Genomic DNA, 25,085 nt, shown 5'->3' on the forward strand with positions numbered 1-25,085 from the left:
TTTTTTTGGTCCAGTCATGGGGCCTGAACTCTGGGCCTGGGCGCTGTCCCTCAGCTCTTCAGCTCAAGGCTAGCGCTCTACCACTTGAGTCACAGCGCCACTTCCAGCTTTTTTCTTTTTGCTTATGTGGCGCTGAGGAACCGAACCCAGGGCCTCAGGCTTGCAAGGCAAGCGCTCTACCACTGTGCCACCTTCCCAGCCCCTTAAGAATAACTTGTATAAATATATTATTTTACTATTCCCATATTATTGCACATTCAGGTTCTTTTTTAAAAAATGAATGTGTGTGTGAGCTTGTGCATGCCCACACACTTGCGTGTTTGCCCATATTGGGATTGAACAGAGGGTCTCAGGCTGTTGAGTAGTTTTTTTTCTGCAAATGGCTGGTGTTCTCCTACTTGAGGCAAATCTTCAGTCCAGCTTTTTTCTGTTAATTGGAGATTGGAGTCTCAGTTTTGTTTGCCTAGCTGGCAATCCTCAGATCTCAGCCTTTTAAATAGCTAGAAGTACAGATGTGAGCCACTAGCATCCAGCTCAGTTTTAATATTTTTAATAAAGTGTATAATATTTTCTCAAGATTGTTTTAAATTTTCACTTCCTTATTAAGCACCTGTATTTTTCCAGATGGTGATAAATTCTCTGAAATGCTAGATATTTTCCCAGTTTTATAAGTTAATTCATGCTTTGGTTTGTCATCCTGAATTTACTTAATGCTTACCTGATAGCTTTTTACATGCCTTTTTTGCCTTATGGTTTATGGCAAGGTGTGTGTGTGTGTGTGTGTGTGTGTGTGTGTGTGTGTGTGTGTGTGTGTGTGTGTGTGTGTGTGTGTGTGTGTGTGTGTGTGTGTGTGTGTGTGTGTGTGTGTGTGTGTGTGTGTGTGTGTGTACATGTTTTTCCTGGTGCTCTACCACTTGAGCCACAGCTGTACTTTTGGCAAGGTGTGTGTGTGTGTGTGTGTGTGTGTGTGTGTGTGTGTGTGTGTGTGTGTGTGTGTGTGTGTGTGTGTGTGTGTGTGTGTGTACGTACATGTTTTTCCTGGTGCTCTACCACTTGAGCCACAGCTGTACTTTTGGCTTTTTGATGGTTAGTTGGAGATAAGAGTTAAGGACTTTTCTGCCTGGGCTGGTTTTGAACCTCAATCTTCAGATCACAGCTCTCGTACTTTTAAGTAGCTAGAATTACAGAGGTGAGCCCCTGGCACATGACAAGTATTTTTAAAGGTTAAGATTCAGTATTGCCTTGGAGCTCTTTTCCATTTAGGTAAATACTGGTTTATAATCACTTTTTTTTTTTAACTCCCCTTGTCATATTTTATTTTTGAAATAAAGTCTCACTAATTTGGAGTAGAAGTAAATTCAGTATAGTTACTGAATTCTTTTTAGAAAGTTAGTATTGCAATAAATGGACCCATGAATACGTTTTTTGCTTATATGTTTAGTTACAGTGCTGGGGATTGAGCCCAGGACCTTGAGCTTGCTAATGAATTACTTTACTATTGAGCTACATTCCCAGTCCCCTGTCCGTGTGTGTGTGTATGTGTGTGTGTGTGTGTGTGTGTGTGTGTGTGTGTGTGTGTGTGTGTGTATGTATGTATATGTACATATGTGTGTGTATGTATGTATGTATGTATGTATGTATGTATGTATGTATGCTGGTCCTGGTCCTGGTGCTTGACCTCAGGGTGCTATCCCCTAGCTTTTGTGCTCAAAACTAATGCTCTCTTGCTCAAGCCATAGTTCCACTTTAGGCTTTTGAAGGTAAGAGTTGCATAGATTTTTCTGCCAGGGCTGCAATTCTTAGATATCAGCCTGTTGAGTAGCTATGATTGTAGGCATATGCCATAAGCACCTGGTCCCTGTCCCTGCATTTTGTGATTAGTATCTAAGTAGATCTATATTAAGTTATTTCTATTCTACTATCCAAATTTTGTTCTAAATTCACCAGGTTTGTATATTTTGGCTATTGATAATGATGCAAATAATTAGTTCAAGTTTTCTAAAAGCAATATCATCTCTGGGGCTTCACTAGAGAAGAAATACACTAGAGAAATAGCTGTTTAAAGCTGTATATCTTTGTGGCATCTTGTCCTAACTCTTTGATTTTTTTTTTCACTCTTTAAGTTATGAAATCTTGGATTTGGCAATAAACTTACAGTGACCCTATAGACCCCAAGCCAGCAATAAAATAGTATTGCCAAAGAGATTCATGGCAAATGCTAAAATTGACATAGTGTAGATAGAAGTAATTAACTTTCTGTTTTGTAGTTCTGAAATAGTTAGAAAGGAGCCTAGTGTGCCTTTACTGGTAGACACTTATGTTTGAAATACCTACCACTTCAAAGGCAATAGAGAACATACGTGGGAGAAGTAGGAGAGTTTTTACCTCAGAGGGCACATAGCTTGGAGTAGGTAGGTGACCTAACTTAGGTAAAAGTCTGGTTGTCAAATCAGAGCCCTTGTCTTCCTTCAGAGTAGCAATGCCATTGCAATGTATTCAGGCTTGGAGCAGCTAGGACTGACTTTCCAAGAGAGGCCTCACATGTAGGCATTAGTAAAATAGTCTTGAATTTTTTTTTTTTTGTTGTCAGTATTGGTTTTTTTTATTTTTTTTTATTTTGGTCGGTCATGGGGCTTGAAGTCTGGGCCTGGACACTGCTCTTCAGCTCTTCAGCTCAAGGCTAGCACTCTACCACTTGAGCCACAGCGCCACTTCTGGTTTTATGAGTGGTTTCTTGGAGGTAAGAGTCTCACAGACTTTCCTGCCCGAGCTGGCTTTGAACCATGATCCTCAGATCTCAGCCTCATGAGTAGCTAGGATTACAGTTGTGAGCACGAGTGCCCAACATGAGAACATTTCTTTTTGGGCAATGTCACCCCTTCTTTCATTCTCTCTCAGTGATAACTTGAATTCATAGAAATAAATAACTATACATACAAATATTAAAAATATAATGTCTACACAGTTCTTTTTATGTATTATCCCAAATATTGCAGGGTTTCTAGTATTCCTGGTTAATGCCAGTAATGGCTCTAAGACTGTATCAACTGAAGCTATCCTCACAATTTTTCCAATCAAGGCCTTTTTAGAGAGGTCGCAGAATTTCTGAGTTTTGAACTTCCAAATTAAATTATTCTCTTGTTTCCCTGTAGCTGGAATAAATAGGTCAAGAATTAGAATAAAGGTAAAAGGTGATTTAAAAATCAAAAGGGATGATTTGAATATAAAAACAGCTACTAAAGTACAGTTGACAGGATTTAATAACTTAAATATGGACAGGAGAAGAGAGATTTCAGGAATGGCCGGGGTGTCTAACTTTTAATGCTTGGGAAGATAGTAATCCTGATAACAAGACTGGAAAATGATGGAATGAGGCAGAGACTCATGCCTGTAACAGCTACTAGTGAGTTAGAGATAGCAGGATTGACACCAGCATAAGTAGGAGGGTGGTAGGTCTGGTTGACCTGCCAAAAATGTGAGACTGTCTGAAAAATAAGCAAAAGGGGAAAGGGGTGTAGCTCAAATGATAGGCCCTGGCTTCATCCCTGTTATCTCCAAAGGATTAAAAAAAGAAAGTGATAATAAATCTAAGAGAATAAATGAAGTTCAGTTTGGGATGGACTGAATCTTGTTGACCTATATTTTCCATATATATAATATAAATATGTAATATATAAAAATGATATATAAAAAATATAAATCTTCATAAATAAATATATATATATGGAGGTACCCCAAGGTATTTGGAAATGCAAGTCAGAGGTTTGAAGAGTACTCATTTATAGAGAAAAAATTAGGAGTTAAGTAACAATGCAGCTATGGATGAAATAGTAAAACTTTAAAAGGAGATTTAGAGGGGGGAAAATGAAGGCTAGAGAGGATTTTAGACAAGTGTGCTTTGAGAAATTAAAGAAGTGGGTAGTAAAGAGTTTTATTGGAAAGTTTTACTCAGTTGGTCTGCAGAGTCAGATCCTCAGAGAGGTGCTGGAGAGCCAGGATCTGATTCTACCAGTTAAATATTTAAACTTGATAAGATAGTTTACTCTGTGTTACAGTTCATTTTTCTGCTATTGGTTACATGCCCAGTCTTGACATTTTTTACATCAAAGTATGTTTTCATAATTGAGTGTGACTTCTTTACTTTCTTAAGTGAAAAAGTTCATATTTATTTAGTTCTCTTTCACTCACATGCTGCATGATTGAAAAAATGTTTTTTTGGGAAGGCCAACACAGAGCCAGAAAGAACAGTGGCTCCTCCAGGCAAGCAGTTAGAATAGATGTGGAGCTCAACCAGATCTTGTTATTTTTAATATTTCTTTAGGGCATAAAAGTAAATGGCACAAAAGGAGGATATTCTTAGGAGAGGATCACAAAGGCTCAATGCCTATGTGCATCTGATCATATAAACTATTCATTGAAATGAATTCTAGAAAATGGACACAAAGTTTTTTTTTTTTCTTCATTGCTGTTTTTTTTTTTTTTTTGTCTTGTTTGTTCATTTATTTGTATTTGAGGGTAAGGGGGCACAGAAATGATGAGATAAAGGGTGAACATATGCAGCAGTGGTACTCACCAGACACTGGGTTGAAAATGAATTGTCTGTCTCTCTCCATCCATCCATCCATCCACTCATCCATCCATTCATCCATCTATCCATTCATCCATCCATCCACCCACCCATCCAACCAATGTTGGGGATGGAACCCAGGGCAACACTTGACAGGCTAAGCAAGCACTCTACCTGAGCCATACTTCTAAACCCCTTTTTAATCATTTTAAAATGTACAGTTCTGTGCCATTAAGCACATCACTACCACCATTTCCAGAATTATTTCCATTTTCTCAAACTGAAACCATATCAGCTAAATGCTAGTTATCTACTTCTCATTTCTTCCAGTCAGCTGTCTATGAATGTGATTATTTTAGGTACCTCACACAAGTAAAATATTTCTTCTTTTCTGATTGACTTATTTCACCTAGCACAATGTCTTTGAGGTTTTTCCTAATAATACTCCATTGTAGCTCTAGACCACGTTTTGTTTGTCCTCTTTCTTTAGCCTTCTAGCCTTTAGGATTTTTTTTTGTTCCCACTACATCCAGTTTTCCCCAACTTCAGATAAGATCATAGTTAAACATCTTCCTGGCTTTAATGGCAGCTTGTCTTGCTACCATTTTCTGGTCACACTGAGCTTTCCTTTTCCTTTTCCTTTTCCTTTTCCTTCCTTCCCTCCTTCCTACCTGCCTGACTGCCTTCTTTCTCTTTCTCCCTCCCGCCCTCCCCCTTTCCTTCCTTCCTTTCCTCCTTCCCCCCTCCCTCCCTTCTTCTCTCTTTCCCTCTCTCTCTCTTTCTTCCTCCCTCCCTACCCCTCCCTCCCTCCCTCCCTCTCTCTCTCTCTCTCTCTCTCTCTCTCTCTCTCTCTCTTTCTTTTCTTTCTTGGGCCCATGTTTAAGCAATGCATTTTAACAGGTAATATACACTAAGAATGGCTCCCAATAGTCCAATAGTTGTTTATAAATTGGCTTGAGTGCCTATTCATATATGTGTATGTAATAGAGAGATGCTTAATACTACACCACTAGATGTGTATGCCTGGAGTTGGCAAACAACTGAATGTGGGCCATATCCTCTAGAAGACTGATTGTAACAGACTGGTTAACAAAACCTTAAATATTTTCTATATAATTTTCTATAGGAGAAGTTTTACTAATATAAAAGAAATAACATATACCATTTATTTTTTATTTCTTTGCCTGGTTACTGATTATATGGATTTTAATGAGTTAGAATCAAAGGTTCTTTTGTGTGTGGTGGTGGTAGGGTAGCTGGGGTTCAAGCTCAAGGCACGCCCTCTACGACTTGAGCCATGCCTTCAGTCTAGTCTTTTGTTAGTTTGGAGATGGAGTCTTCTGGGCTTGTCTACCCAGGTCAGCTTTAATTGTGATTCGCTAGATCTCGGCTCCTGAGTAACTGAGATAAAAAAGACGTGAGCACTGGTGCCCAACTTTCAAGGCTTTTTTTTTTTGTTTTTTAAGCCATGAAGTCATTTGTTTAAACATGTTGAAGCTGAGCTTAAGCTAAAATAAAAGAGGAATATAGTTGAGGAGCCTGTCATACCATCATCTGAGGCATGTTTGTAGACCACTGACATGTGCAGCAGGAGCTCATCTGAGAAGCCTTCTTTTTATCCTCTAGTATTGTCTTTAGGCTATCCACCAGTGACTGTACTGAATTATTACTATTAGCTTTTTTTTTTTTCCTGCTGGCAGTAGGGCTTGAACTCTGGGTCTGGGTGTTGTCGCTGGGCTCCTTTTGCTCGAGGCAAGTGCTCTAGCACTTGAGTCATAGTCCCGCTTCCAGCTTTTTCTGTGATTAATTAGAGATAAGAGTCTCATGGACCTTCTTGCCTGGGCTTGCTTTGAACTGTGATCCTCAGATCTCAGCTTCCTGAGTAGCTAGGCTTATAGGTGTGAGCCACCAGTGCCCAGCTAGCTTTTCTTGTCTTTATTTTTTGCCATGAGAGCAGTAGCGCTGCTTGGCACAGAAGTTCTATACATGTATGTTGAATAAATGAATAAAACTCCAATTGAACACTGGCAGTAGGTTAGAACCAAGCTCTTATATGACCTACAGTGATTTATTTTCCTACAATAGCTCTTTAAGAATATAGTTAAGAAACATACAAGCAAAAGGTCTTTAAATCTGTGCTGTCCAGCACAGTAGCCACAAGCCCTGTTTTGAGTTCTTGAGCTATGGCTAGTTCAAATTGAGATGTGAAATTGAAATACCAGAATTGAAAAACTAAAAATTTTACAGAATATAAAATAATTCATTTATAATTTTCATCAGTAAGTTAATATGTTAAATAAAGCTTTAATATTTTGTCAAAAAACTGAGTTAGCCAGGAGCTGGTGGCTTTTACCTGTAATCCTAGCTATTCAAGAGGCTGAGATCTGAAGATTATGCTTTGAAGCCAGCCGGAACAGGAAAGCCCATGATATTCCTTATGTCCAGTTAACTACCAATAAAGCTGAAGTTGAGCTGTGGCTGATTTTTTTTTTTTTTTTTTTTTTTGGGTCCGGTTGTGGGGCCTGAACTCTGGGCCTGGGCGCTGTCCCTCAGCTCTTCAGCTCAACGCTAGCGCTCTACCACTTGAGCCACAGCGCCACTTCCGGCTTTTTGCTTATGTGGTGCTGAGGAATCAAACCCAGGGCCTCATGCATGCAAGGCAAGCACTCTACCACTGGGCCACCTTCCCAGCCCCAGCTGTGGCTGATTTTGGACACAAAAGCTCAGGAATAGCACCCAGACCTTGAGTGTGAACCCCAGGACTGGTGTGTACACACACATACACACACACACACACACACACACACACACACACACACACACACACACACACTGAGTTAAATTATTTTTAATGTGTTTTTGTTTTTCTAAGTGACTTTTAGGACATTTTGGAATGGTATATGTATTTACATCTTCATTTTTGTTAGATAATACTGTTGTAGACCTTTGAATCCCCAAATATTGCTGATATGTTAGAATTACCTGACTAACTTTTAAGATTATTGCACTTTACCTCAAGAATTCTAAATTGGAATTTCTGGATAGTGCCCCTATTTATGTATGATGCTTGTTTGTTCACTTGTGCAGCATTGAGGATGGAACCAAGAGCTTCATGCATGATAGACAAGTGCTCTAACTACTGAGCTGTATCCCCAGCCATTGTTTATGTATGTTCCTGAAGCTACCTGGATAATTCTAATGTCTCACATGCCCATTGAAAACCATCAACCAAGCCCTACCCCTCATTTTAGAGAAGGAAACAAACTTAAATAGTGGTTTGACAACAAATACAGCCATCATTTTTCTGTTCCCTCAGTGAGTCTGCCCATGTCAAAGTCATGCTCTCATTGTTCACAGTGATAGTTATTTTCCATTGTCAAAAACAGTGGCTTTGCCAGGTACTGGTAGCTCATGCCTATAATCCTAGCTACTCAGGAGGCTGAGATCTAAGGATCAGGGTTCAAAACCAGCTTGGGCAGGAAAGTCTGTGAGACTCTTATCTCCAATAAACCACTCATAAAACCGCAAGTGGTGCTGTGGCTCAAGTGGTACAGTGCTCACCTTGAGCTGAAGAGCTGAGGGATAGCTCCTAGGCCCAGAGTTCAAGCCCCCTGACCGACGGAAAAACAAGACAAAACAAAACCAGTGGCTTTAAACCAGGTGCTGTGGCTCATGCTTATTATCCTAGCTACTCAGGAGGCTGAGATCTGAGGATCGCAGTTCAAAGCCAACCCAGGCAGGAAAGTTTGTGAGACTCTTATCTCCAATTAACTACCAGAAAACTGGAAGTGATGCTGTGGCTTAAAGGAGTAGACTGCTAGCCTTGAGTTAAAAAGCTCAGACAGCACCCAGGCCCTGAGTTCAAACCCCATGACCCACCAAAAAAAGAAACAGTGGCTTTTGACTAATGGTGGAGTTGTGGTTGGTTTTATTTAGTCATTTCAGCCTTTTAAAAACTGGTTATTGGGTGGTTTCTTACAATACTATGTCCTGGTCATTTTGACTATATTTAATGTCTTCTCAAAGTATCTTTTTGTTGAGTCTTTAAATTAAAAGTAAATTGTGAGAAAAGAGTTAACCATTAGGACTCTAAATTTAATTAGACCAGAGTCTCAAATTGTCACCATGATTAATATGACATTGCATTAGAGACAGGGAAAAAACTTTCTCTTTTTTTCCTACAGAATTTTAAGGAGCTTTATAAAAACAGTTTGTGAGTTCATTTGAATGCTTGCTGTGATTTATCACTGGTTTTCTTTGAGGCTTCTTCACATTATTTCAAGACCACGCAAGAGAAGACCAGTTTGTTTTTTGTAGAAGTTAGCCAGTGGTCTGAGCTAGTCATCTCCCGCCCCCCCCCCCCCGCTCCCCCTCTCTCTCCATCCCTTCTCCCCCTTCCCTCTCTCCTTCTTTCACCAATCCTGGGGCTTGAACTCATGGCCTGGGTACTGCTTCTGAGTTTCTTTCTTTTTTTTTTTTTTTTGCTGGGCTAGTGCTGTACCACTTGAGCTACAACTCCCAGTTCTAGCCTTTTTTTTTTTTTTTTTTTTTTTTTTAATGCTTAATTGGAAATAAGATTCTCAGGGATTTTACTGTCTGGACTGACTTCAAACTGTGTGATACCCAGATCTCAGCCTCCCGAGTAGCTGAGATTACAGGGATGAGCCACTTGTACCCAGTTCAGATGCTTATCTTTGACTTGCCTTAACTTGTGTTTCAGCAAACAGCTTTACTAGCCATGTATTTAGAACTGTTGGGTAGTAAACACGCATACAGTCATAGGTAGCACCCAGCCATTTCAAACTCAGATCCAAAAACTCATACTACCCACAGATTCATGGAATTCTTCAATGAACGCACCAAGGGATGCTTTAATCTCTTTTTAATCACCTGGAGAATTAATGGGAAAATCTGAAACGTAAAAGCTTTGATTTTTGTGATCCTATCCTAGTGCATTTGACAGCATTTTGGTGACTAAGCAACTCATATTTTCTCCATGTATTGGTTTTCTCATCATTAAAATGGGAATACTAGAGAAGGTGACCCTGAAGGTCTTTTTTGAGAATACTATGTTTTGGGGATTGATTTTCCTTATTCGGGGTGTGTTTCATTAATAACTCCCCTGCTTTTCTTTTAAAGGGTCAGATGACTTGTCTGCAAAGCTGTGGGATGTGAGCACAGGGCAGTGTGTTTATGGCATCCAGACCCACACGTGTGCAGCAGTGAAGTTCGATGAGCAGAAGCTTGTGACAGGCTCCTTTGACAACACTGTGGCCTGCTGGGAATGGAGTTCCGGAGCCAGGACCCAGCACTTCCGAGGGCACACGGGGGCGGGTGGGTTACTCTTTTCCTAGGGTTTTTACAATAGCTTTAGCCTATCGCTTTAAAACTAGGAACCAAGTATGTCAGCCCCCTCACCCCCTTAATTGATCTGCCATTCTCTCCTCCTCATTTGGAATGTTGTTCACAATTTTGCTTTTCCTTAGCCCATTGGAAAATATCTGTGTACCTTTAAGCTGAGAGTGGTGGTTTTTCCTCTCCTAGTTAGTTTATATCCTGGTGAGCAGTCAGTTCATCTGATTTTGTCAGATTCCATCCTTCCAAAATGACTTAAATCCTACACTTAGAAATTCAGCAAAATTTGTTTTGTAGATTTGGGGCTGAACATCTTTGAAGTGAATATGGTCTCCACTGTTTTATGTCTAGGTAGAGCTCAGTTTGGAGGTGATTAACAGACAACTACCTAGAGATAAAATGAAACTGATACCTAAATGTCTCCTAATAAAAGTATAGCAGCTTTGGGGACAGAAAACTATTCTTTTAAAGATAGCCTTGAGCTTCTCCTGTTGCATTATTTTGGAACTGTGTAGTGAGCTACTCTCAGCATCTTGTGCAGTGCCTGCCTTCTTTCCTTCCTCCATTTATGTACTGCTTTAGCCTCTAAGAGTCACAGTCTGTGCTCTTTGACATCATATTTATGAGTAGCCTTCCAAGACTTGCTCTCTCCTGTAGGTTCTCCCAAGTTTGTATTGCTGTTAAATGACAGATCACATGATAGTCTTACCTCACCACCAGATCACCTCCATAGGATAGATTCTGTCTTGTTTACTCTTACACTGTGTCTGTGCTCAGTAATTCTTTTTTTTTTTTTTTTTTTGGTCCAGTCGTGGGACCTGAGCTCTGGGCCTGGGCGCTGTCCCTCAGCTCTTCAGCTCAAGGCTAGCACTCTACCACTTGAGCCACAGTGCCACTTCCGGCTTTTTTCTTATGTGGTGCTGAGACATCGAACCCAGGGCCTCAGGCATGCAAGGCAAGCGCTCTACCACTGAGCCACCTTCCCAGCCCCTTAGTAATTCAGGTACACCTGTAGGTACACCCGTGTGGGGTTTGTTTTTTTTTTTTTTTTTTTTTTGAGTACTAAAAAGTTTTCCCATTTTATTTATTTTGTACATTTTTCTTCAGTCTTTATTATCTCCTTTACAACGCAGTCTATCTTTTTAGAAATCAATATTTGGTGATGTGTGATTCAGTATGGAACTTACATGTTAAACTGGTTGTTAAATTTCCCAGTGTCAAGGTATATCATGACTTCCAGATGATTTTTTTTTTCCTGGTCAAGTTGGAGATCCTGTTCTAAAAAAAATGTTCCATTTGCTGTTTCCTGGACATTGTGGTAGCTTTTCTTAAATCCATGCTTTTCCTGTTCCTTTTTCCAACATAATTCTTTTTCTTTTCTTGATATGAACTGCTTATTCTTCAGGGCCTATTTCCAATACCACCTCTTCCCTGAAGTCCTCCCTGATAGGCCTGTGCAGACTTAGTCATTCTCCATGGTGTTTCCCTAGCAAGAGGTAAACTTTTTTTCTAGACTTCTCTTCCCAGACTTAAATTCCTTTAAAGGAAGTGCTACTATCTTCATCTCCAGGTTCTCAGTGTCCTTTAGAACTTAAAGACAGAAAGAAATATTGAATGTTCTACTACTGTACCTGCACAGATTTAAATGCTAGGTATTACTGTATTGAATGAATGACTTAGTTTGCCCTTTTTCTCTTTACATTGGTTTTTCTTAACAGAGTCCTGTTTTGAAGCTTAAAATTCTTCACATTTTTCTCTTACTATCATTACAAACCTGAATAAAGTCACGTATGTTCTGTTTTTCTACATAGACTAAGTAAAAATTCGTGTAATATCAGGCAGATGGTTTTAGGAAGTGCCATTATCTCCATCACTGCTTGTGTATTGCACTTTGAAGCTGGCACAAGTGTTGGAACTTTCCAACTTTAAAGTAATAAACTTTCCAACTTTCCAACTTTAAAGTAATAAACTTTAATAATGATAAGAATTTTGAAATAGGTTTTTAAAATTTAAATCATAATATTGCTGGTTGAGTAGCAAGCACCATTATAGTAACTCTTGTTAGGGAATGAAACCATTAGGCAGCTAGGAAGAATAAACAGTGCTGAATGTTTGTTAAACAAAGATCCACTGGCAGAAGGGTGTGTTTTAACTTTGTGTATGTTATATGCACTAGTGTTTAGCGTGGACTACAACGATGAGCTGGATATCTTAGTGAGTGGCTCTGCAGACTTCACTGTGAAAGTTTGGGCTTTATCTGCTGGGACATGCCTCAATACACTCACCGGGCACACGGAATGGGTCACTAAGGTAGGAAGACTTAAGAAGCCTCCTGATGTCAGGCTTTTCATTTGTGGGAATGGATGATGGCAGATACTACCTTACAGTGGTAAGAGAGGTGGTGCAGCCGGTGGAATAGAAACATGCACTCTATTCCATGATAGTGTGCAGCATTCTATATGGGGGATAAAGAATCATAGGGACAGGGAATGTGGTGTAGTGGTACAGTGCTTGAGTAGCATGCATAAAGCCCTGAGTTTGATTCCTCAGTATCACATTAAAAAAATGAGTTAAGATTAATAAAATCAAAAGAAAAAAACATTAAAAATGATTTAAAAAAAAGTCACAGATAGCTGGTAGGTTTTAGATTGGGTAGATAGTTAGACCTTTCTTCCAAAATAGGTGAGGCTAAAGAGAGTTGTGAGTTTATCACCTGCTGGATTTTATGATATTAAGTGACATGTTGGGCTAGCACCCAGCACAGTGCCTGATGCTTACTATCAGGTCTCAGTTGAATCTGCAACCCAGGCTTCTGAACAAGTAAATCTTGTCTTTCTTCTTACCTTATGCTGATTGATTGATTGGTTTTAACTGACTAGGCCCAGCCAGGCACCTGTGGCTCCTGCCTACCTGTTTGAGAGAATTGTAGTTTGAGGCCAACCTGGATCTACATGGGAGATCCTTTCTTAACTAGTAGCTGCATGCAGTGGCACACACCTGTCATCCCAGCTATGCTAGAGGCTAAAATCAAGGAAAAGTCCATAGAGTTTCATTTCAGTAGAAGAAGCTGAGCATAGTGGTGCATGCATGTTATCCCAGCTACTACAAGAAGCATAAAGTCAGTAGAGCAAGGTTTAGGTATGGACCTGAACCATATCTCAAAAATAACAAGCACAAGCTGGGCACCGGTGGCACACACCTGTAATCCTGAGATCTGAGGATCACTGTTTAAAACCAGCCTGGGCAGGAAAGTCTGTGAGACTCTTACCTCTAATTAAACACCAGATAATCAGAAGTGGCTCTGTGGCTCAAGTAGTAAGAGCGCTTACCTTGAGCTGAAGAGCTCAGGGATCTTGTCCAGGCCTAGAGTTCAAGCCCTACAACCGACCAAAAACAAACAAACAACAAAAGCAAGCACAGAAAAGAGCTGGAGGAGTGCCATTGTTACAGTGCCTATGTAGCAAGCATGAGGTCCTAAATTCAAATCCTCCCAAACAAACCCTAAAACCTAGTATGCATGGATTATTCCAAATGCAGTGGAATGTTAGCTTCTTTTACATTACTCTTACTGTTAATATTATTATTACTATTGCTTAAAATTTTTATTTCATCTTCACCATGGTTATGTGAGAGAAGATAACCGAAATGTACAGGTAGAACTGAAGGTATATTTGTAGAGTTCTTGCTTAGTATGTGTTTTGAAACTCTCAGTTCCATTTCCAGCAACAAAGTGTGTGTGTGTGTGTGATGTAAATGATATGATGGTCTTGTCTAGGGTTGGAAAATTACCTATACACACACATATATACATATACTGTATATTTTTTATAGTGCACATTTCTGAAAAGTGATTATTTGCATTTACTAATTTGCCTGTGGATTTTTTTTCTTTGTATTTTCTTCTGTTAAGTCACATTTATAATTTTTAAAGTATAATGTCTGCTTCCAGGCTAAAAATAAGACTAATTACAGCCAACGTTGGATACCTTTAGATACTTTATTTTTTTGTCAGTCTTGGGCTTGAACTCAGCCTGGGCACTGTCCCTGAGCTCTTCAGCTCAAGGCGAGTGCTCTACCACTTGAGCCACAGTACCACTTCTGGTTTTCTGGTGGTTGATTGGAGATAAGAGTCTCATGAACTTTCCTGCCTGGGCTAGCTTTGAACCGCAGTCCTCAAATCTAAGCCTCCTGAGTAGCTAGGATTATAGGCATGAGCCACTAGTGTCTGGTTAGATACTTGTTTTTTTTGTCAGTCGTGGGGCCTGAACTCTGGGCCTGGGCGCTGTCCCTCAGCTCTTCAGCTCAAGACTAGCGCTCTAGCACTTGAGCCACAGTGCCACTTCCAGCTTTTTCTGCTTATGTGGTGCTGAAGAATTGAACCCAGGGCCTCATGCATGCAAGGCAAGCACTCTACCACTGAGCCACCTTGCCAGCCTACTTTATTTATACTTTTTTTTTTTTAATCCGGTCGTGGGGCCTGAACTCTGGGCCTGGGCGCTGTCCCTCAGCTCTTCAGCTCAAGGCTAGCACTCTACCACTTGAGCCACAGCGCCACTTCCGGCTTTATTCTTTTTGCTTATGTGGTGCTGGGGAATCGAACCCAGGGCCTCGAGCATGCAAGGCAATCGCTCTACCACTGAGCCACCTTCCCAGCCCCTATTTATACTTTTTTTTGAGACAGGATCTTACAATAAGTAATTCAGGCTGTCCTTAATCCTCCTGTTTTGGGATTACAGGTGTGTGTCATCACACCTGGCAAGATACTACTTATAGTAAAAATAGTTGTAATAAAAATCTTGCTAGGAGGGGCTGGGAAGGTGGCTCAGTGGTAGAGTGCTTGCCTTGCATGCCTGAGGCCCTGGGTTCGATTCCTCAGCACCACATAAGCAGAAAAAGCCAGAAGTGGCGCTGTAGCTTAAGTGGTAGGGCACTAGCCTTAAGCTGAAATGCTGAGGGACAGTGCCCAGGCCCTGAGTTCAGGCCCCAGACTGGCAAAAAAAAATCTTGGTAGGAGTTAATAGGATAATACAGTTATAGCTTAGTCATTCTAGTATTTCATATTGGCTCAACTCTTCCTCACTTTTCCTCCCCTCCTCCCTCCCTTCCCCTCTCTTCCTTTCTCTTCTCCCCTCCCCTTCCCTCTTCTCCCTTCCTCTCCCCTCTTCCCTCTTCCTTCCTCTTCCTCCCTCTTCCCCCTCTTGCCCCTCTTCGAGCTCTTCTACCCTCCCCTCCCTTGTTTCAAGACTAAGTCTTGAACTTAGGGCATTTTGGCATCTATCATTTGAACCACACTTCCAGCCCTGTTTTTTTCACTGGCTATTTTTAGGATAGAGTCTTAATTCCTACCTGTGTTTTCAGCAAAGCCACAATCCACCTACTTGAAAAGAAAACAAAACATTTACCATTAATTGTACAAATGGGTAATCTACCTACTTTAGACTTCTCATTATTGCTGGGATCACAGGCACACACACCACCATGTCCAGCTTCCCTCAGTGGGCATGGTGTCTTGGGCTTTTTTGTTCATGCTGGCCTGACACCTCAATTCCTTCCTATCTCAACTTTCCACATAGCTTGGATGACAAGTGTGCACTCTGTGTCCAGTTATGAGTATAAAATCTGTGTAGGAACAGCGTAGAAAAGCTTTTTTGTATAACATAGATCTTCATATTTGCAGGTGGTTTTACAGAAGTGCAAAGTCAAGTCTCTCTTGCATAGCCCTGGAGACTATATCCTCTTAAGTGCAGACAAATATGAGATCAAGGTGAGTTTTTTTCCTCTACTAATTGTCTCACTAAAGAAAAACAGGAAGGAGAAGGAAATTGAAGAGGGATAACAAAGGCAAAATATTCCAAGGCCTACATAGGGTTTGCTGTTGGTGGTGGTATTGGTTTTTGCTTTTTCTTTTTTTTTTGTCTTTTTAAGGGGATAGAGGAGGGTCCAGAGGTGGAAGAAGCAAGGGTGAGAAATTGTAGTCATGGTACTCAGTATACACTATGTGGAAAATGAACTATGCAGTTTGTGAGTGGGGATGGGATGGGGAAACTGGAGGAAAGGGAAGGAAGGGATGACATTGTCCAAAAACAATCGTACTTATTACCCGATTTAGGAAATGGTAACCCCTCTGTACAATACCTTAATAATAATAAAGTTGTATTAAAAAACATTCCAAGGCTAAGTGCTATGCAGTTTCTAACCCTGTTTTTCAAATGAAATCCACAAAAAAAGATTTCTCTCATTCTTTCTGGTTTGGAGACAGATTCTTTTATCTTTCTTTCTTTTTTTTTTTTTTTTGGTGGGTCATGGGGCTTGAACTCTGGACCTAGGGCGTTGTCCCTGAGCTCAAGGTGAATGCTTTGCCACTTGAGCCACAGCACCACTTCTGGTTTTCTGGTGGTTAATTGGAGATAAAAGTCTCAGGGACTTTCCTGCCTGTGCTTGCTTTGAACTGCAGTCTTCAGATCTCAGCCTCCTCAGTAGCTAGGATTATAGGCGTGAGCCACCAGTGCCTGGCTGGAGACAGATTCTTGCTGTGTAGTATAGGGTGGGCCGTAAAGTCATGATCCTCCTGCTTTAGTCTCCTAAGTATTTAGGTTATAGGGATGTGTCACCAAGCTTTACTGTATTTTGCTTTCTTTTCCTTATTTTTTCTTGATCTCTTCCTCTCCCTGTTTCTCTCCTTTTTTCCTTTTTCTGTTCTTGGTATGGTACTGGGGATTGAACCTAGGACAACTCATGCTTCCCAGGCAAATGCTTTGCCACTTAAGCTACATCCCTATCTCTTTTGATTTTGAGAGCTAGTCTTGCCCACTTTTCCCAGCAGATTTTTTTTTCTTTTTTTCTTTTTTTGTTGGGTGTGGGGCTTGAACTCTGGGCCTGAGTGCTGTCCCTCAGCTCTTCAGCTCAAGGCTAGCACTCTACCAGTTGAGCTATAGCACCACTTCCTGTTTTCTGGTGGTTTATTGGAGATAAGAGTTTCATGGACTTTCCTGCCCAGACTGGCTTTGAACCGTGATCCTCAGATCACAGCCTCCTGAGTAGCTAGGAATTACAGGTGTGAGCCACCGTTGCCCGGCTTCCCAGCAGATCTTGAATTTCATTATCCTATGTCTGCCTCCCAAGTAGCTGGAATTATAAGCCCTTACTCTTTTCTTTCTTTTTTTTTTTTGTGCCCTTACTCTTTTCTTAAGGCACATGCCTCCTTCCCTTCCTCAAGTCTTAGATCTAAACTATGAAAACATTCATTTGTTTTAACAATTTGCAAAGAATTCATACAATGAATTCATCCTTTTTTTTTTTTTTTGTCAGTTGTGGGGCTTGAACTCTGGGCTTGGACGCTGTCCCTGTGCTCTTCAGCTCAAGACCAGCACTCTACTGCTTGAGCCACAGTGCCACTTCCGGTTTTCTAGTGGTTTATTGGAGATAAGAGTCTCACGGACTCTCCTGCCCGGGCTGGCTTTGAACCGTGATCCTCAGATCTCAGCCTCCTGAGTAGCTAGGATTACAGATGTGAGCCACCGACACCCGGCAAATTCGTACATTTTTATTTCATCTTTTAAACTGTGTGGTAGGCATTGGTCTTCATTACAAGAACAAGGATTTAGAAAGGCAAAGTATTTTCCTTAACATTATACAGGAGAATCCGAAGTTAATTCCATAACTCTTAACTAGGTATTTGCTGCATATTTTACTTTTTGTCTTTAGCAAATTCAAGCATCATTACTATTATTGAAAACCACATTGTTTAAGGACTAGCCTTCTGTGGTGACATGACCTTTTTTTCCCCCCCTGTAGATTTGGCCAATTGGGAGAGAAATCAACTGCAAGTGCTTAAAGACATTGTCTGTCTCCGAGGATAGAAGTATCTGCCTGCAGCCAAGGCTTCATTTTGATGGCAAATACATTGTCTGTAGCTCAGCACTTGGTCTCTACCAGTGGGACTTTGCCAGTTATGATGTTCTCAGGTAATGTTTCCTTGTGCCATATGCTTTACCTTTGAAAGTCTACTGCATTTCAGACTAAATGTTTGAATGTACTAGTCAGAAGCTTGCTTTTAGAAAATATTTACCAGTTATAAACATATTGAATAAGTTATACATATTGAATCGTTCATATATGTTCTAGAGAAATCCAGCAAATTCAGGAAGGGTTAAATGCTACTACGTAAAGATCTGGTTTTTCTAATCCTTCCCTTACTCTGAATCACAAACACTTCCCCTTGCAGGATTTAATATATGAGAGGTTTGGATGAGATCTCTCATACCTCCTTCCATTCTGATATTTTAAGTTTTACTTTAAATCAGTAGGAATTCTGCATTGTTACACAAGCCTGGTAAATCTCAACAGTGTCTACATGTTAAACAGCCTTTTTTTGACTAGTAGAAATAGAATTACTTAGAAAAAGTGTAATTTGCAGGGTTTCCCTCCAAAGAAGTAAATAAGAGATCCATGGACAAACAACTTTTTTATACCACAGACCCCCCCCCCTGCCAGAAGAGTGGCAGTATCTCAGCATATTTGAAGTTCATAGCAGCTGGTGTCACAAATGTCATGTGATACATTGAGAGAATTTACTCTAGGGATAGACTTTGGTTTAGGTGCAAAGTCTTACAGCATTGGTAACTCTCTTTGCCAAAGACCAGTGATGGTCTGTATGACCTGGAGCCTTCTGATATTTTTGGCCCACAACCTGGTTGTTGTTGTTGTTTGATAGGTTTCCCTCCCCCCATTTTGGAACAACCAGTTAGGACAAACCTTACTCTACCAAAAAAATTCTTTATCTGAAAACATTTCATTTAATTTCCTCCCCCCAAAAAAATCCTCATAATTTTTCTGTCTTTTTTATTTAAGATAGATCTCTTCTATGAGATCTTTCTTTTCTGTCCCTATTTTTTTGTTCAATTTGAAGTAATTTTAACACAGGTTTTTGAATTTAGATAAAACTTCATCAAAATAAAATATGCTTAGTAGCACTATTTTAGTAAAAACCAAGAAGGAAACAATCTCAAATTATCTTTCCATACAATAATTTATAAAAAAAACACATTTGTTTCTAAAGTAATTTTTTTCCTGACATGAGGCATTTTGGTACAGTAAGAAATTTTTGAAAGATTTATTTTGGGAGAAAATAACATTTTCATATCTGTAACTTAGAGCAGTAAATCTTTTGATCATGGCAGTTTCATCAGCTCTGGTTACCGTGCAGCTCCATTGAGAAAGAAATGTAGGGAAGTCAGTTAAGACAAAAAATTGGGCCCTACTGTCTATTAAAATAAACCTTTTGGCCACATCTCAAGACATCCAGGGTTCGTCATAGGATGCTAGGAGTTGACTAGTTGGGGTTCCATTAGTGGGATCCTCTTGGGTATCTTTAGTCTGCAGAGATTGCTGTGTTGGAGGTGGATTCTACTTCCCACCTCCCCATCCCCTCTTCTCCGGAGATAGTTCTTTCTCCAGTGTTTCCATTTATGGCAGAGGCAGCATGTCTTTTGATAACATGGCCCCTTAGTGTAGTTTTCCAATGTCCTGATTCTCCACATAACATTTTTTCTTTGGGTTACTATAATCAGCCTACTGTAGTTTTCTCAGTTTATTCTTCCAGGAATCTTTCCTTTAGAGTGAGAACTTTAATCTATAGCCTATATTTAACCTTAATTGGACTTACCTCTTTATCTGCAACTAATCTTTATTTTGTTCTATTAACTCCTGGTAATTGACAACCTCACAGGTTACGATGGGTAACTGGTACTGACTGGCTAGTAAAAGATACTCTCAGAAGTGTTTCTCTACTGGGTCTGGACTGGTAATAATTTTTTTCTGGGTCACTGTTAAGCATCCTAGAAATAGGTTAAGATGTTCATTCTTTCCCTGCGTGATATCCCTTAATCTTCTGTAGTAGCTGTTTTATTGCTTCAGTTAAGCAATTAATCATATACCTTTTACATTATACATTGGCATTCCTAATTTGGTAGTTACAGTTTGGCTCCTCCTTAGGAATGGTAGCATTTCCCATTGATTTAGTTGTATCACTGAAATGGACGTCATCAGCATCAGTCCGAGCTGCCATCCAAACATTTGCTTCTCTTTAGGAATGCCCTAGACTGAAGGTAGAACTTATAAGTCCTTTTAAATTAGATGAAAAGTAATGGCTACAACCACCTAACTACTTGGTAGTTTAAAGTTGTAGATAGTTTAGATTCATGGAGAAATTTCCCAGAATCCTAAGAAAATGCTAGTTTTTCTCTACAATGAGACATAATGGCCATCCGAAAAATCTGTACATAGAGAATTTCATTCATTTTCCCTCCCTTTTGCAAAATAAATGTAGTTAGAGACTAGTATGAAAATAAAAACTCCCATTTATAACAAAACTTATACAAAATTTTGTTACCTAACTTATATTGAGGTCATATTGGCTGCAATAGTAACTTTAGTAGTTAATCTAGTATTTCTAATTCTTTAAAATTCTTCTTAATGGAGAATCACAAGAAATTCTAACTGGTTCCCATCTTCATTTTCTTTTCTTGTTTTTTATTTTCAAATCTCTAATTGTTACTTTCTTCTACTACCTTCCCATCTTCATTTTCTTTTTGCCTTGTGAGATTCAACTCCTGGTTCTCAGGCTTGCCTATTTCTGTCACTGGAGAATGAAGGAGACGACCTTCAGCTTTCCAGTTCCTAGGGAAAAATCTCAGGTCCTTCAGATCTAATCTACACATGAAAAGAACTTCAGGCTGTTTCACAAAAAGGAGAGTCTCACTGGTGAAAGTTTTAGCAAGGATTTATTTTACTATAACAGGGTTAAAAGTAGGGAGAAATAGAAAGAGAAACATTTCCTGCTCCCTGTGCAGAAAATAGACTGTGATCTGTATGACTTTGTGTACATTTTTCATTTCCTCTGTGCCTCGATTTTTTTTTTAATTTACAAAGTGAGATTTAAATAAAATGCCTGTGGTAAAGACCTAGTACTGGAATTAGCAAATCTCTGTTCTAACTGTGAAACCCTACATTTGAGGCTGAATGTGGTGGTTTATACCTATAATCCCAGGTACAAGGGATCTGACATTTGAGAAGATAGTCAGTTGAGGCTAGCTTAGGCAAAAAAATCAATGAGATCCTACCCATCTCAGACAATAAACCAGATTTAGCTTGCACTTGCACGAATGGTCCTCGCTCCTTGGGAGCCCATAGGTAGAAGGATCAACATCCAAGCCAGAGTGGTCAAAACCACATAAACCTACCTAAAAATATCAGGAGGGGCTGAAAATGTAGCACAAATGGCAGAGTACTTGGTAGGCCCTAAGTACTGCTTCCCCTCTCCCCTCCCAAAAGCTAGAAACCTGTTTATGTTTTACCTCTTGTACTTCATACTTGTGGTAAATTCCCCTGTTAACAATTCACAGTGTTAATGTTCCACAGCATGATTCAGGAAATGCTGACCTTGAGGAGTGGGGAACATTGAACATTCTTTTCATTGTTTTTATGCATGACAATCTATTTGAGGTCAGCTTGCGTGAAGTGCGATTATACTACCCAGAAGGACCTGGCTGGGCCATGTCTCTCTGGTCACAAAGTTACAACCTCATTTATTTCTTCCTGTTCCTCAGACCAACATTTCTGATATTTTCAGAGCTGTGAGAATTCTTTCTAGAAGTGGTTATTGATTATGCTTTGAGTAAAAACTGGTTGAAACTCACTCCAAAATACTCTAAACTCTCCACTTGTAAATGGGGAAATAGTAATTCTGATAGTAATTTTGCATAGATTTCCAATGTCCTACACCAACATTCATCCATCCTTGGCTGACTTATCTAATACTTAATGAGCCACAAAGCTAGGAGGCATCAAAAATTCTTTTGCTGGAACTTTTTTCCAAAGGGAAACATTCCCTTAGTCACCTTAGGAAAGCTGTATCTTTTCCAAATGAATTTAGCTTTTATTTTGAATAAAAACTTCGAGGTAAGGTGGTATGGTGATATCAATGCTTAGTACTTGATAAAGGTTCTATTTGATCTTGTGTTTTCCTGTCTCTTATATGTCCCCCTACTCAGAATGGCATCTGAAGAGTCCTAGAATGTTCTCTTGTTTTTTTAGTGTTTGAATATACTATCTTAAAAAAAAAAAAGAAGAACCTTCAGGACTATTACTGATAGGAAGGGTTAGGTTTAGAGGTTTCATTGATAAAGAGGCTATTTCATCTCAGCCTTTCCCCTCTCCAAACACAAATAAACTAACCTCTTTTGAAGCCCTACAAATCCTGTGGCCTGAGTTGCTAGGACCTCACAGGACCATTTAAGCTTTGAAGCTAACTGAAAAGAAGCAAAGCACAAATGACAGCATGTTACTCAAATCAGTCCAAGACATGATGCAGTCTCTAGAGCTAGGTTATCTCAGTGCAATAGGCAAGGTTACTTAGGTTCAGGAACCAGACTGCCAGCAGGGAAGCCTGTTTACAGTTCTAAAGTGTTCAAAACAAACAGGCCTGAAAGCCTGTCAAGACCTGTGTTCTTGTGCAACATATTAATGTTTCAGTCTTTGGCATCATTATCTTTACTATTCTTAAGTACTGTCCCCAGACTCACCCAGTTTCCAGCTTTATGATGATGATGTAAGGCTTACCAGATTTTCTAGCTGTTTTTTGTTTCCTTTAAATCTCTTTGTAGGCATTTACCTGTATTTATCTGTGTTTTTTTTCACTACTTCTTTTCCTTGAATATCTATGTATGTGTTGGGCATTTTGTTGTGTACTGGGAAGCCTAAGAGATACCGGACTCATGGAAATAAGAATAGTAAGGGAAATATGATATTCACTAGCTAATTACAGAGGCTAGGTAAATTATAATCATAGTGTGCCTAGCTCACATGAGTTTTCAGAGCTGTCCAAATCATTTCTAGAAATGACTGTTGACTGTTACTCAGTTCTCAGCACCACAGAAAGATACATACATATAAAAGCTAATTACATACAAATTGTTTATTGATTGGACTAAAAGGAACATAAAATGGTGTTTGCTTTCAGGAAGAGATCTTGGAGCTGCTCTCAAGTATAGTATATATACTTTATGTATCAGAGGTAGGCATGTAGTAATAGATGTGAGAGATTGGTCTGTTTGAGACATTCATCAGTGTTCTTGGAGATGGAAGGACAGTTGGAAGCAATCAGATTAAGAATTGAAGCAGGATGACAACAGAATCAGATTTTAGTAGGTAATTGATTAAAAGGTACTAAGAATAGATGAGGAGAAACCAATAGGAAGCTGTTGAAAGTAGTGCTGGCAAAGATGGTGTTTTGGACCTGAGATGTGCTAGTAGAGATAGTAATGAATACATTTGAAAAGAGTTTAGAAGTAAGGTAGAGCCTGGTGATTAAATATGTGATTTGAGTAAGGAGAATAGTTAGACTGTTGCCATGTTTCCTAGCTTAAGCGTTGGATGAATTAGCAAGTGAGGAAACAGAGAAGTCTGTTTGGCTAATAAATTCAGTTTGGGACAGATTTTATGTGAAGAACTTTGTCTTATTCACTACTTAATCCTGGTTCTAGCAGTGTTCAGCACACTTTAGGTTGTCAGTGAATACTTGCTGAGTGAATGAGCAAGTCATCTTAGGTGGGAAATGAGAGATGAGTTGCTGGTTATGTAACTACTGGAGCAAACTAATCAGAACCCCTGTTTTGCCTTGTATGTTAATCACAATTTACAGCTTCTCTTGGGATCAAGCCCCATCTTGTAGAACTATTTATGAAGGCTTGTATCATACAAAGTATTCAGCGATTTGAATAAGTGCTGTTGAAATTTTCTAAATGGCTACCTCTTTGAGCAGAGTTCCTTCCATTTTTAATCTAGCAAAGTGAGTTTATGCTTTAGTCTCCTTTTCTAGCAGAGGACTAATGTTTCTTAACTCTTTGCTTAGTTTTATTAGAAGAAATGTTGCTCTTATTGGCAGTATCACAGAATTTTTTTTATCAGATGATCAATTGTAAGAGAAACTTATGCCTATGATAGAAGATTTGTAAACTTTAGGAATTTAAGTAATATATTAATCTTGATTTTTCAGTTCTATTTCTTCAGGAAAGAAAAAGTAAAACACTCTTCCTAGCTTAGCTAAGGAAAGGTAGATTGATTTGCTTACTCCTTGATATACCCATTATATTCACTTTGGTGTTTGTGCTGAGTCTTGTCTTATATTCTCTGATAGTGTGTGTTGTGCCTTCCCTATTCCTTTTTTTTTTTTCAACTTTGTTGTTGTTTTAGAGGTGATACACAATGGGGTTACTTTTACATACATCCGGAAATAAGTACATTTTCTTTCACATAGTGTCTGTCATCTGTTCCCTCATTCTCTCCCATTCTCTCTCTCCCATCTCTACCTACTAGTTCCATAGTTCACTTTCATCAGTGTCCAGGGCAGCCAGTGTGCCTCACCACTGTACTTTTTCACCCTTTTGCCTCTGATGTGCCCTGTCTCCACATTCCCATAGATGTGGGATATGAAGATACTGTATATAAGGTAAAGAATACAGAATCAACAAAAAAAGACCAAATTAAGAAAAAAATCCTTTGTTTCCATATCTTTGGAGTTCATTTCAATATGTGTATTATTTTAGATACATATGAGGAGGCGCTGGGGTATTATACCTTTGTGATTCTCTCCTAGGACTATCCTCTTTGGTCTTACTCTATGTAAGTATCTAGAGTTCTGTGTAATTTGCCATATCCCAGTGTCTTTTAGATCTGATTTCTGCATATCAGGGAAAACAAGCGCTGTTTGTCTCTCTGATCTAGGCTTACCTCACTTAACATGATTTGTTCTACTCTATCCATTTCCCTGCAAATATTATTTTTTCTTTCTAATGTGTGCCTTCCCTATTCAATGGAGCAAACACTGAGATCCAGTGTGTCAGATATTCAGAACATATCCATCATTGGTATCCTCCATTTTTTTCAGGAATTGTATATCTTCATTGGAGATACACCTCTACTAAGAGCCAAATGCAGAAAGAAAAAAAAAAGCATAGGTCTGGAGTCAGACAGATCTGGGCTCAAATGAAGATCAGTGTCATATTAGCTGTGTTGACCATGGCAGGACATTTTTCTCTCAGCTTCAGTTTATTTACTAGTATAGAGGAGATAGTACCTTTACCTCCATTTTAAGGGTTGAGGTGTA

The 25,085-nt window shown here is 39.4% G+C and overlaps 1 protein-coding gene across 3 annotated transcripts in view; it reads left to right on the forward strand.

The window, feature by feature from the left end:
- LOC138821398 (F-box/WD repeat-containing protein 2) overlaps positions 1-25,085 on the forward strand; it is a 39,691-nt gene that overhangs the window by 6,807 nt on the left and 7,799 nt on the right. For all 3 annotated transcript variants that reach the window (XM_070013596.1, XM_070013597.1, XM_070013595.1), the window contains 4 exons: positions 9,707-9,901; positions 12,099-12,232; positions 15,600-15,686; positions 17,717-17,886. In XM_070013596.1, coding sequence (XP_069869697.1) covers positions 9,707-9,901; positions 12,099-12,232; positions 15,600-15,686; positions 17,717-17,886 — 586 coding nt within the window. The remainder of the gene's footprint in view (positions 1-9,706; positions 9,902-12,098; positions 12,233-15,599; positions 15,687-17,716; positions 17,887-25,085) is intronic.

The sequence above is a fragment of the Dipodomys merriami genome, unplaced genomic scaffold, assembly GCF_024711535.1.
Source record: "Dipodomys merriami isolate MVZ:Mamm:240054 unplaced genomic scaffold, mDipMer1.0.p SCAF_910, whole genome shotgun sequence".
Classification (NCBI taxonomy): Eukaryota; Metazoa; Chordata; class Mammalia; order Rodentia; family Heteromyidae; genus Dipodomys; species Dipodomys merriami.